The sequence below is a fragment of the Macrotis lagotis genome, chromosome 8, assembly GCF_037893015.1.
Source record: "Macrotis lagotis isolate mMagLag1 chromosome 8, bilby.v1.9.chrom.fasta, whole genome shotgun sequence".
Lineage (NCBI taxonomy): Eukaryota > Metazoa > Chordata > Mammalia > Peramelemorphia > Peramelidae > Macrotis > Macrotis lagotis.
The window spans coordinates 59,677,840-59,690,798 of NC_133665.1; the positions used below are offsets into that span (position 1 = coordinate 59,677,840).

Here is a 12,959-nt window from a genome sequence, read left to right on the forward strand (position 1 = left end):
GAACCTAACACATATCTGACACTGCTGAATTCAAAGAAAATTTTAAACTTTTGTTTTTTATAATTTTAAGTTTCACATTCTCTCCCTCCTACCCTACCCGTTCTCTTCCAAGATGGTAAGCAATCTGATATAGGCTATGCATGTTCAATCATATAAAACATATTTCCAAGTTAGTCATTTCTCACAATTTAATCTTTTTAATTTTTTCTTTATTTTATTTCACTTTTCTAATTACATGCAAATTTTTCATGTTTTCATGAAAACACAATTTTCAGCATTCATCTATTTGCAAATTTATGAGTTTTGCAATTTTCTACCCCTCTTCCTTTCCCTCCCCACTCCCCATGAAAGCAAACAATCTGGTAAAAGTTGTACATATACAATCATCACAATCTAATCTTAATAAATGTTAATTACTCTATAATAATGAACTTTGCTATATACTGAGCATGTGGTACAAAGACAAAACCTAAACAAATCCTGTCCTCAAGAAACTTAGATTCTATCAGGGAGTGTAATATGTAGACAAGTAAGTAAATACAAAGTGATTTCAAAAGGGAGAGAGATAATAACTAGGATAGTCAGGAGAACTTTTATATAGTAGATAACACTTGAGCTGTGCTTAGAAGAAAGTTAGGGAAATGTGTGTAAGGTAGCAATGAGGAGAGGATGCACTTCAGATATCAGGGGCTTGGACAGACATGGAAGCTGGAGATGCAGTGGCATGTAAGTGGAAAAGCTAGTAGGCTAGTTTGTCTAGAACAGAGAACAATATGAAAGAAGAGTGTAAAGGAAGGTGAGAGACTGTGGAGAACTTTACTTTTTAACATTTTATTTGTTTTCCAATTATATACAGTAGTAATATGTATCTATCATATTTTGTAAGGTTTTGAATTTTACAATTTTTCCTCCACTCTCCCTTCCCTCGCCCCCCCCCAAGGCTGTCTGATAGTCTCTACATTGTTTCCATGCTATACATACTTTGATGCAAATTGAATGTGTTAAAAGAGTAAACATAAGAGAAAACATAAACCCCCTCCCCCCCAGAAGAAGAGGAAACCTCAAGAATAGAGATATAAAAAAAAATGTACTTCAGTCTGTGTTCAGATTTCAGTGGCTCTGTGTCTGGGGTGAGTTGCTTTCTTTATCATAAGTTGTAGAGAACTTTAAATGCCAAGTTGTGGAATTTGTATTTTATTCTGGAGGCAATAGGGAGCCACTGACAATTTTTGAGGTGGGGAGTGACATGATCAGATTTTTGTCTTAGGGATATCAGTTTGGAAGCTGTGTGGGGAATGGATGGGAGAGAGGGAAAGTATGGAGGCAGGGAAAGCAGTAATGAGTTTATTGTAATAGTACAACCTAGAGGTGATAACAGTCTGCTAGGGCATTTCCACTGGGAAAAATAAAGCATGAGAGTGGAGGGAGGGAACTAAGTGTTCTCAGGCTCTGTGCAGGATATTCTTCCCTGACCTGAGAGGAAGCCTGACTTGTGCAACTGATAAGATTTTACAACTCCCTGATCTCTTAAATGCTCTTAAACAAACATTTATGAAGCATCTGTGATGTGCCAGACTTTGTACAGATATTATCTCATTGGATAGGAGAATACTTCAAAATTGTGTGCAGCCCTGGGGAAATCTGGAGGGGAATCAGTACAAATCAGAAGGCAAGGACAGAGCTCCCATTCCCTGGAAGGGAGAAAGCCACAATCAGGAGTTCTTTTATATAGTGTTTCATTTCTATTAATTGACCCTCAGCTATCCTGGGGCCAATGATGGATTATGGGATTGTCCAGTCCAGTATTTGCTTTTCCTGTATCCTGGAACATTAGCTTGGCAACAGAGAGGGCCCAAGGCTCAGCATCCTTGTGTATTCCTGGAGGTGGGAGTGGGAATGTGAAGGGTCCAGCTATATATAGAGATTCCTCCCTGACCACGTGTCAACTGCTAGGTTTTGTGGGAGGTTGGACTCCATTGTTAGAGACTGAGATGCATTATGAGTGAGGTCTGTGGAGGGGAAGGGTTAGAGATGGTAAAGCTAGGTGGATGTTTAGGGAGCCTCCAGCTCAAACATAGGTAGAAGTGATGAGTTTGCACTATCTAAATCCTGTCATTTCCAGAGCCCGTAAATGAACACCTCCCCTTGGGTCTAATAGATAGCCTAGCTGGAGGTAGGCAACAGCATCTGTGACTCTTAGTGTGCAAAGGGCTTTGTCATTAGCAAATAAAGTTCCCTTAAAGTCTTTAAGCCTCTGGCTCCTCCTAAATCAATTAAGACTTACTGCCTTTTCTCTATCCTTTACAAGTTCTATCCTGAGGGAAATTGGAAAATAATAGTGTCTGAAGTTTCAATCTCTTCTTCACTGACCAACTACCCATAAGGAAGGCTAATCAGTTAGATTATAATTGGATTTGTAACTTTATTTCCTCTCTCTGACTCCATGAATTCTGAGAATGGATTTTTGAGGCAGGAGGTGGACAAGAAAACCTTGACCACCCCCCTTTTATTTTTTAGATTTTTCAAGGCAATGGGGGTTAAGTGGCTTGCCCAAGGCCACACAGCTAGGTAATTATTAAGTGTCTGAGACCAGATTTGAACCCAGGTACTCCTGACTCCAAGGCTGGTGCTCTATCCATTATGCCACCTAGTCACCCCTTGACCACCCCTTCTAAAGGAGGGGTGGGATTCATAACTGATCATTAACAATTACTTCCCCCTTCCAATTCCAGACTCAGGCTGTTCCAGACCCTTCATCCTATGCCTATAGTTATAGTGTTAGCAGTAACCAGGATGTTTTTAATATTCACAAAGACTTTAATGGTCCCATGCCCCTTAATAGGTAGTATCTGTTGATACCACCTAACAGATTCCCATTACCCCCTCCAATATGCCCAATTCCCTATGGCCTGACCCCCTGAACATAGTAAGCACTCAATAAATGTTGATTGGGTTCAATTTTTACTTTATTTAAATGGATTAACACCAGCTTTCTTCTGGTGATTATGTATGGCTTCAAAATCATGAAATTTCACAATCTCCAAACAATCAAAATTATCCATTACCAAGGGTCAATGGAGAGCTAGATTGTGGGCAGAAATAGGATTAGAAGATGTTCAGAATATTTAGGCCAATTTTGAGGTGAGAAGTCTATTAAAAACAGTGATATCAAACTCAAATAAAGACATATGCTTGCAATACTAAATTCGATGTTAATTTGTGGTTATCTTTTTAATTTTGTTAAAACATTTCACGAGGTGGCTAGGTGGCACAGTGGATAGAGCACTGGCCTTGGAGTCAGGAGTACCTGAGTTCAAATCTGGCCTCAGACACTTAATAATTACCTAGCTGTGTGGCCTTGGGCAAGCCACTTAACCCCATTGCCTTGCAAAAACTAAAAAAACAAAACAAAACAAAATTTCTCAATTACATTTTGATTTAATTTGGGGTCAGACTCCGGATGGGCTGATCAAATTACCAGAATGAGGAATAATAAATAGATGGCCAATATATTACTGATGCCCTCCTAATAATAAGATACCTCCACTCAGAATGCTGAGTAGATCTCTTATGGAAGATGGGGGGGGGGGGTGGGGATATGACCTAGTTGAGATCACAGGTCCATTGCAGAAGAATGGAACACCTACCCTATGGATTATTTTAAGAGTAGCAAAATGTTAGCAGTAGCAAGGACCTCAGAGATTTCATTGCATTTACAGGTTCATGGTAGTAAGTGACTACTAGCTCAAGGCCACAATGTCAATCAAGTTTCTTGATTCATGGGGAAAGGGAAGGGAATGAGTATTTTTATAGTACCTACTATGTGTCAGACATTTACAAATTTTGCATTTGATCATAAATCTGGGGTTCTTTCATGCCACACATTCCTATTAGGTAATATTTCTATGTAATATAAATAACCATCTCACATAGAACATGTGACCTGCATGTAATGTGAATGAATATAAAATATTAGATATCTGGAATTTGGACCATTCTGGCTTCAGAGAATGATTTCTATCATTTAAGGAGAGTAGGACTGTCCAGCTGTGGCTACACTTACAGTGGCTTTGGCAGAAGGAAATGAGGGCTCTAGGTAGGCAAGACTTTAGGCAGTGATTTACTCCTATGCTACAAGAGTAGTCGGGATAGGATCATATCTACCTATTATATTTCAGATGTCTGTTTTAGAGAAGTTTAATTTTCAGGAGTTCGGAATTTTTAAAAAAATACAAAAAACCCCAAAACACCTTCCCTGGTTGTTTCTAAGAAAAAGTTAACAGTCTTACTCTTTGCTAGTTCAGCTCTCTCCCACCCAAAACTAGTCACACAAAACATAGCTTTTGATAGCAAGAAAAATCATTTATCCAAGTAAATAGTGATGGAAAACAGAGAAGCAATACAAATTAGAATTGAAAATTGAATACACAGAAATAAATGAGTTCTTACACTTAAGAATGAGATAAAACCTCAGCTGTCAGGGGCAGAATGAGTTCATCAGAGGAGTCTGCAGGTAAGGGCGCTGGGAATGGGGGGGGGAGGAGGGAGGATATGTTTAGAGGGAGTCAGATTCCTCATATCTATGGTTCTATGGGCTTCTACTATTAAAAAATTCTGCATGTTTCTTTTTCTAAAGTATTTCCATACTAAGGGAGACTTCTCAATCAATCAGGAGTTCCATATTTATAAATAATAATTGTCCTTTATAGAACTGCCCTATATAGGGTGTTACATATGGAACCTGAGATTTAACCCTTCCCTGCCCCTCTTACCTTCCTTCCCTCATCAGATGAGAATTCCTCATTTAAAATTAGCACTGAGAACTCTGACTTCTCACCTCATCATCAGAGGCATCAGTCAATTACCAAGTACCTGTGAAGCCCCCTGAATCCTGTGTGATAAGAGGGGGGAGGGAGGGACAGAGGAGGAGCTGACCCCTGTTCTTGGGGAACTCGAAGATTGGGTGAGGAAAGGAAGGAAGAGAGGAGGCTTGAAGAAAGAAATGAGAGAATTAAATGCCCAAGTATATGACCCAGATTGAAGGCTCTAAGTCTTCAGGGAGATGGGAGTCAGTGTGGATGGATACAGTCATGGAAGGCTCTCTAAAGTCAGGTTTTAAAGGATAGGTAGAATAGAGGGAAGAGAGGGAGAGGAAGAAGGAAGGAAGGGAAGGAAAGGAGAAGTCAGAATTTAGTTGGCTTTGCTCCCAGCTTCTTCCCTGAGTGAGGTCTCAGTTTAGACACATTTGGGAAACAGAGCGAATGTGAGCTGGCATGGGTGTGAACAGGAGCCCATCTGTTTAATCCCTCTATCTTTCCATCCCCCCACCCACTTCTTCCATAGGAAAAGGGAGAGGAGCTCTGGACCTGATGGCTTTGGGAATTTAGGATGAACCTTCTCCTACCTGATATCCTGAGAGGATCCTCCTTCCTGCCCAGAGGGAGCCTTCAGCTCTGTGGGACCTAGGTAGACAGGCAGGACTGTAGGCTTCTGGTAGTGGGGGGCTAGAAATACAGATAAAATCTCTTCATATTGTGTTGGCTTTGCTTCTAGGACTGGGCCCAGTGTCTCCCCTTGGGAGAATGACAGGGCTTCTTCCCTTTTTTTTCTTATCTTTCAGAATAAAGTCTTGAATGTGGATGGAGTGAAAGTGAAGCTGCAGGTGAGTGAACCCAAGGATTTGGGGCTGGGGGTCAGTGGGAGCTGGGACTAAGAGTGAGGCTGGGTGGAGTCTCCTTAGGGCTCTGTGAGGAGATGGGGAGGTAGGATGGTAGCTTTGGCTTGATGGACTCTCTGGGTTTCAGATCTGGGATACTGCTGGGCAGGAGCGGTTCAGAAGTGTGACCCACGCCTATTACCGGGATGCCCATGGTAAGCTCTGGGCCCAGTTTGCCTCTGAGTCCATCCTTAGAAGAGAGTTCTTCCCAAGGAGGACTGGTTGAATATTCATATACAATTCTATACAGCAGCCCTAATTCTTACAAGAATTGGAGGAGGGAGGAAGTGTTAATGGTTTTGTCCTTCATTCTCAGAGAAGACATCAGGGAGGTGATACCATGACAAGCATGTGAATTGAATTTGTGAAGGCATACTGTGCTAAGTCACTAGCCTCATTTTTTCCTCCAGAACCATCTGGGTCCAGTGAACAGATATGAATCAGGGTGACTGGAGATGGCCCTAGATGTGAAGCAATCAGGATTAAATGACTTGTGTAAAGTCATACAGCTAGTATCAAGTGTCTGAAGACAGATTTGAACTCAGGTCCTCCTGATTCTAGGGTTAGTGCTCTATCCACTGTACCACTAGGCTAGAGCACTGGCCCTAGATTCAGGAGGACCTGAGTTCAAATCTGTCCTCAGACATTTATAGTAAGGGAAAAAATGAGCCTTAGAGTCCCCAGAGGCACCTAGGAAAAAGGGAAGGGTTGCTACAGGGCTCCCACATCTCAGCACTTGAGTCCTGATTTTACAGTGAGGTTGCTGTTGCTAAGGTATGTGAACAGGATAGGATGAGGTAGGTATCTTGTGAGAGAGGTGTGATGGGTGACTGTGAGAGTTGTTCACATCCCCTCCTTTCTCTTCTTTCTGCTCACAGCTCTCCTTCTGCTTTATGATGTCACTAACAGAGCATCCTTTGACAACATCCAAGTAAGTGATATGGAAGAGTATTGTGTGCCAGAAGCTCCCACCCTAAGGGAAGGGACAATATGACCTAGGAGTCCCCTCATCCTAATATTATTATGGCTTGGGCCAAGGGCCAGGCTGAGTTTAAATTGTCTTGTGCTTGCTGTAAATGGATCTTGCCTTCCCTTCCTACCTAGATATGGCCTGCACACACCTCTGAGCAAAAGCTGTAATGAGAGTGGACTCTGTCCCCTAACTGGACCCACCCAGGCATCCCACCTAGAGCCAGTCAAGCAAATATTACTCCAATGTTTGCCAGAAAAGCATATGAACATATGGAGAGTGAGTGGAGTCTTGGAAACCAGGGCATTGGCAATAGGAAACAAACTTCCTAGGCAGCAGATGGAGGAGCGCTGATGGGGTCAGCCCTTGACTTCTCTCACAAAAGTCCAAAACCATGATTTTTGAAATCCTCCAGACAAGTTGAAAATCAAACGCTTTTCCTCAATCCTTGTGCCCCATAGATTCCTTATTCCAAGTCCTATGGCCTCTCCATCACCAATATTCCACCTTATCCTCTCATTAATACCATTTCCCCTAAACCCCTGCTTTCCTCTCCCCTCATCTTTTGGGTCTCCCTAACCCTCATACCACGTCCTCTGTCCCTCACAGAGAGGAGAGATATTAAGCTCTCAAATACCCCACTCAGAAATCTCTAACCTCATTCTCACCATAGAGGAGAGGAACTGACCAGGCTCAGGACTGAGGACTAGGTATCTGGGCTCAGACAAAGTTGTGAATGGGAGGAGATGTGGTCAGATGGCTTCCTTTCTGCTCATAGAACAGTGTTTCTGATCTATGTCTCCTTTGTATAAGAACATCATCTAATGAGATTTGAGGAGAGGTGGTTGGATGAGAATAAGAGGCCCTGAGGGGGGCAGGTTACTGGGAGTCTTTGACAAGAAGATGGGCATGTGGTGGATCTGATCAGTTCCCGACTTCCCATTTTAGAGAAAACTGGAAAGAGTTTTGAAGAGGCTTATCAGGGTGATGAGCATACTGTTAACCATACCAGATATTAATTTGTGGAATTAGGAAAGCTTTGACTGGGGATTCGGGGGAAGGGGAAGGAGAAAGGAGAGAGGACCAGTGACAGCAGTTCCTGAGGGTTAGTTAGGTGAAAGAGAATTGGATTAGACTTGTTTTTACTTGGCCTCACAGGGCAAAAACAGAAATAATGAATGAGTGAAAAATGCACAGAGGCAGGCAGATTTCAGTTCTATATATTTCCTAACCATCAGGTCTGTTAGAAGTGACACTGGCTAGGGGCAACTAGGTAATGTAGTGGATAGAGAACTGGCCCTAGAGTCCAGAGGACCTGAGTTCAAATGCAGCATCAGACACTTAATAATTACCTAGCTGTGATACCTTGGGCAAATCACTTAACTTTATTGCCTTATAAAGAAAAATAAAAACAAAGAAATGACACTGGCTGGCTGCCTCAGAAGTAATGAGTTCTCTGTTACTGGAGGTCTTCAAGGAGAGGCTGGTGGGCAAGGTGTCAGGGATGTTGTTAGAGGGATTTTTATAAACAGAGGGCAGGCTAAATGACCTCTGAGGTCCCTTTAAGTGGCCATATCTGTGGGGAAAGATGCCATTTCAGTATCTGTATCTTATCTTCTGCGGATATGGAGTAGAGAACAAATTCATTTCAACATTTGTCAAGGGCCTAATGTATACCATTGGCATACTAGGACATACATGACATTGGGGGAGACAGGAACTTTAGATAAGACATGGAGCTTATTTTCATGCTAATAAGTGGATAAAGAGACAAACAGAGCACTTGATTTGTTATCAGAGGCCTTGAGTTCAAATTCAAGGGCTCTGCTACTCACTTTTTCTGTGTGGGATTTTGAGTAGAACACTCAGCCTGCTTCCTTAACTGTATAAGGACTTCAACTAGATCAAGTTTTCAGAACACTTTTTTGTGCCTTGGATCCTTTGGAAGTCTGAGGAAGACTATGAACCCCTTCTCAAGAAATTTTTTTTTTTAGATTTTTCAAGGCAATGGGGTTAAGTGGCTTGCCCAAGGCCACATGGCTAGGTAATTATTAAGTGTCTGAGGTTGGATTTGAACCCAGGTACTCCTGACTCCAAGGCCGTTGCTCTATTCACTGTGCCACCTAGCCGCCCCTCTCAAGATATTTTTAAATGAATAAAATTCATAGGATTATGAAGGAAATCAAATTATAATAAAATACTATCTATATCTACAATAATTTATTATATATAGATAGAAAAGCCAAGTTGATGGACCCCAGTTAAGATCCTCTGATTAGACAATCTCTAAAATCCATTAAAGCTTTATAATCCTATGAACCAATAATGTAGCTATTTTATGGATTTTTGACTTGACCTAAGACTTCAACTTTCCCTGGAGTTCCTGGTAAGGAACTTCTAGATAAGAGCAGTGGTCTCTGGGGGATTTATAATCTTAGGACACTGAGAGGTTGCCAATTCACATATCTAGTAGATGTCAAGGCAAGACTTGAATCTAGATTTTCTAGCCTAGCTGCCGCTCAAGGAAAATCAAGGGATTGGCTCCATGTTCTCATGAATACCCCTTCCAGTTTTAAAATCCTACATTTTGTCATAGGAAGTATCAGATGTCTTCTGTAACAGTATAAGCTGGCTGTTAAGTTGAGCTAAGCCCTGAACATAGTTTATGCAGATAGTGTCCATGCTTGGCTCTGGATGGACTCTCTAGCCTAGCGCTATGGTGGTGGTTGGAGGTAAGAGATGGCAGCCCAGTTTGAGCCCAGCCTACACACCCAAATCCTTCAGGGTCATTACAGCTCAGCCTCCTTCTCAAGTCTTCCTTCTAGTTTATGGCCCAGAACTGATCAGGAGAAGGAAGGCAACCCAAGCTGGGGAAGAGGAGGAGGGGGGAAATGATATCTGGGGGGGAAATGATATCTGGGAGTGAACAGGCTTTTTCTCTCCTCCCCAACTCCTTCCATAGGAAGTGGAGGCCGTGGTAGCTTTGCACCAATGCCTCTTTACCCCCACCTAGTGGTAATTGTAAGACTACGCTTCTGCTTGCAACCCACAGCAAGGGTGCCAAGGTAGAATAATATCAACAGCAATAACCATAATAGCTAACATTTATAAAGCACTTTCTATGACAGTCACTCCATAATCTTTCATGATCCCCACAACAACTTGGGGAGGAAGGTGCTATTATTATTTCTGTTTTTACAGATGAGGAACTGCAAACAGAGATTAAGTAACGTAGTTGGACCGGGTCACACAGCTAAATGTCTTGAAGCTAGATTTGAATGCAAATTTTCCTGACTCCAGGCTGTGTTCTAGCTGCCCTTAGAAATACTATCTCTTAAGTTTCATTCCCCCTAAACCTTCCCAAAATTCCCTCCTCCTCCCAAGCCCTCAGGTTCACCAAGGAGCCTTTTCATCTTTTGAGCAGATATAATTTTCTCCCTCCCTTAAAGCATAAAAACTGAGGGGGTGGGAGGTAGAGCACTGAAAGGATAATAACCTCCAGACTTACTCAAAAAGAGGATGCTGAGGAAACCAGCTGGGGCACCAGTAGAGTAGAAGGGTGTCCCCTGAGATACAGAAAGAGGGAAACTGGATTTGGAGTCAGTCTGTGTAGGTTTGAGTCTCACCCCTGTCACCAACAGTCATTTATCCCTCTAAACCTCAAATCCATCAAATGGGGAGAGTAACTATGGCACTGCCAACAGGCACCAACAGAGTGAATGAGATCTCTCTAAAATGGTTTATAAATCATCAAAGTGCTATATGAGGGTGGGCCAAATCAATTATTTTTTAATCACACGCAAAGATAATTTTCAACATTCATCCTCTTCCAAGCTTTTGAGTTCCATAATTTTTCACCACCTTCTCTTACCTCCTCCCTCCCTATGGCAGCACACAAGCTGATATAGGTTGGACATGTAAAATTGTGTTTAACATATTTCCACATTAATCAAGCTATAAAAGATCTAGAACCAAGAGGGGAAAAAACATGAAAAAGAAAAACATTTAAAAAGTTTTTAAAGGTGAATATAGTTGTTTTATTCTGAAAGCAGAATTTTTTCTCTGAATGTGGATGGTATTTTCCATGTCTTTCAAAGATTATACTTGATCATTGAAATGCTGAGAGGAGACAAGCAAAGATTTATGTACTGTGTACATAACTGTACAAAACACGGTTTCAATACTGAAGGCGATATGAAGGATTTTTTTGGTCTTTAATTATTAAATTTGATTTTATTTTTGCTTCCAAATTCTCTCCTTCCTACCCCTGCCCTCACCCATTAAGCAAGCAAGAAAACTGTATCCAGAGAAACAACTGTGGAGTCGGACCAAGGACTATTACCTTAAATTTAGGGGGAAAAAAACTGCTGCCTTATTGTCTGATCTTGCTATCTCTTATACTTTATGTTTCTTCCTTAAGGATATGATTTCTCTCTCATCACACTCAATTTGGATCAATGTATACCATGGAAACAATGTAAAGACTGGCAAATTGCCTTCTGTGGGGGGAGGGAAGTAAGATTAGGGGAAAAATAGTAAAACTCAAAATAAATAAAATCTTTAATAATAATAAAAAGGGGCAGCTAGGTGGCGTAGTGGATAAAGCACCAGCCTTGGAGTCAGGAGTACCTGGATTCAAATCCAGTCTCAGACACTTAAATAATTACCTAGCTGTGTGGCCTTGGGCAAGCCACTTAACCCCACTTGCTTCGCAAAAACCAAAAAAAAAAAAAGCAAGAAAAACAAAACTGTTACAGTGTGTGTGTATATATATATGGTATATAGAGATAGTTTAGACATAACTATAACTGTCCTCATTGGGGCTTTCCGGTCAATAGGTTATACCTCTATACACTGTTATTGGAGAAACTAAAAATAAAGGCCTATCAGATATAAGGTAAGATTATAAGGGGTGGAAGAAAAGGGGGTATTTAGATGTGTGATAGTAGGCACTTAATAAGCTTTTGTTGAATGAAAGGTAAGAGATAGTCCGAGGAAGGTGCTTAGAGCTGACAAAGGAGCCATGTAGACATTACTTTGGGTCCAGAGCCCAAGGGTAGGAAAAAGCAGGCCATAGTTTTCCTTCTTCTTTCCTTGTAGGCCTGGTTGACTGAGATCCACGAATATGCACAAAAAGATGTGGTGCTCATGCTGCTGGGAAACAAGGTAGGTGGCAATAGTGGTCTCTTGGCCTGATCTTACCTGGGCAGAAGCAGAGCTGGGTTGTTGGGGGTTCTGAGCACTAAGCTCCCAGATCATTACTCTTTAGTGAAGATCTCTTAGATGTTGCCATTCAGACTCAGCTGAGCCAGACCCCCGTATTGCCTCTTGGTGATTGAAAGGCTCCTCTTCTCCACTTAAGAAGCCCAGACCCCAGTATGCTCCCATTCTTTGCACCCCATCTTAGGTGGACTCTACCCAGGAGCGAGTGGTAAAAAGGGAAGATGGGGAAAAGCTGGCCAAGGTGAGTACACCCCAGCATGTGTGTTTGTTTAGAGGTGGAGGAATGGAAATGTCAATGAGTGGAAGTACTCAAGGCAGCAGTGAAAGTTCCAGATGGAGCCAAAAGCAGCTCTGGTTTATGTCCAGCCTTGTGATTTGATCCTCTTTAGGAAGTAGGACTGTCAGAAGCAAATACACAAGTATCAAGTGGGCTGCTGGCCAAACTCTAATTGCTGTGACCTAGCTTGGTCCCAGATGATAAATATGGGTATGGAAGATTGATACCCTCTAGGTGTTGATAGGATTTACTTACTTGTCCTTGATACAGATGGGCACCCAAGTTTGGGGTGGTATATGGAGAAATAATTGGTGTAAGAAAATAAAAAGCAGAAGCCTCCTTTAATAGCCTATGCTTCACTGGCTGTGGGGAAAATGAAGAGCTAATAGAAAGAAGCTCCTTAGACCTGTGGTGCAAGACTATAAGAACTGGGTAGAGAGAGCACTGCTCAGGGTATCTTCCCCCACCCCCAACTTGGGATGAGTGGAATCTACAGACTGATGTTCCTGGAACAGAAACTCCCAATACCCCAGGGGAAGGCAGATGTTGGGGGTGAGGAATGATCCTGGAGTCCTACCCCTTGCTTTTGGTGATAAACCTAAAGGCCCCCAGTCAAATATTCTGCTCCAGCTGGCAAGCATGTTTTACAGGAGTATGGCGTTCCCTTCATGGAGACCAGCGCCAAGACAGGCCTGAATGTGGATTTGGCCTTTAAGGCTATTGCAAAGTAAGTCCCCTCTTTTTCCTCCCCCTCTTTGTCTTTCAAGATCTTC

The 12,959-nt window shown here is 42.0% G+C and overlaps 1 protein-coding gene across 2 annotated transcripts in view; it reads left to right on the forward strand.

The window, feature by feature from the left end:
* Window positions 1-12,959, forward strand: part of RAB26 (RAB26, member RAS oncogene family) — a 35,715-nt gene that overhangs the window by 19,791 nt on the left and 2,965 nt on the right. For both annotated transcript variants that reach the window (XM_074197250.1, XM_074197249.1), the window contains exons 3-8: window positions 5,621-5,662; window positions 5,805-5,871; window positions 6,595-6,647; window positions 11,787-11,852; window positions 12,094-12,150; window positions 12,837-12,913. In XM_074197250.1, the coding sequence (XP_074053351.1) occupies window positions 5,621-5,662; window positions 5,805-5,871; window positions 6,595-6,647; window positions 11,787-11,852; window positions 12,094-12,150; window positions 12,837-12,913 (362 nt within the window). The remainder of the gene's footprint in view (window positions 1-5,620; window positions 5,663-5,804; window positions 5,872-6,594; window positions 6,648-11,786; window positions 11,853-12,093; window positions 12,151-12,836; window positions 12,914-12,959) is intronic.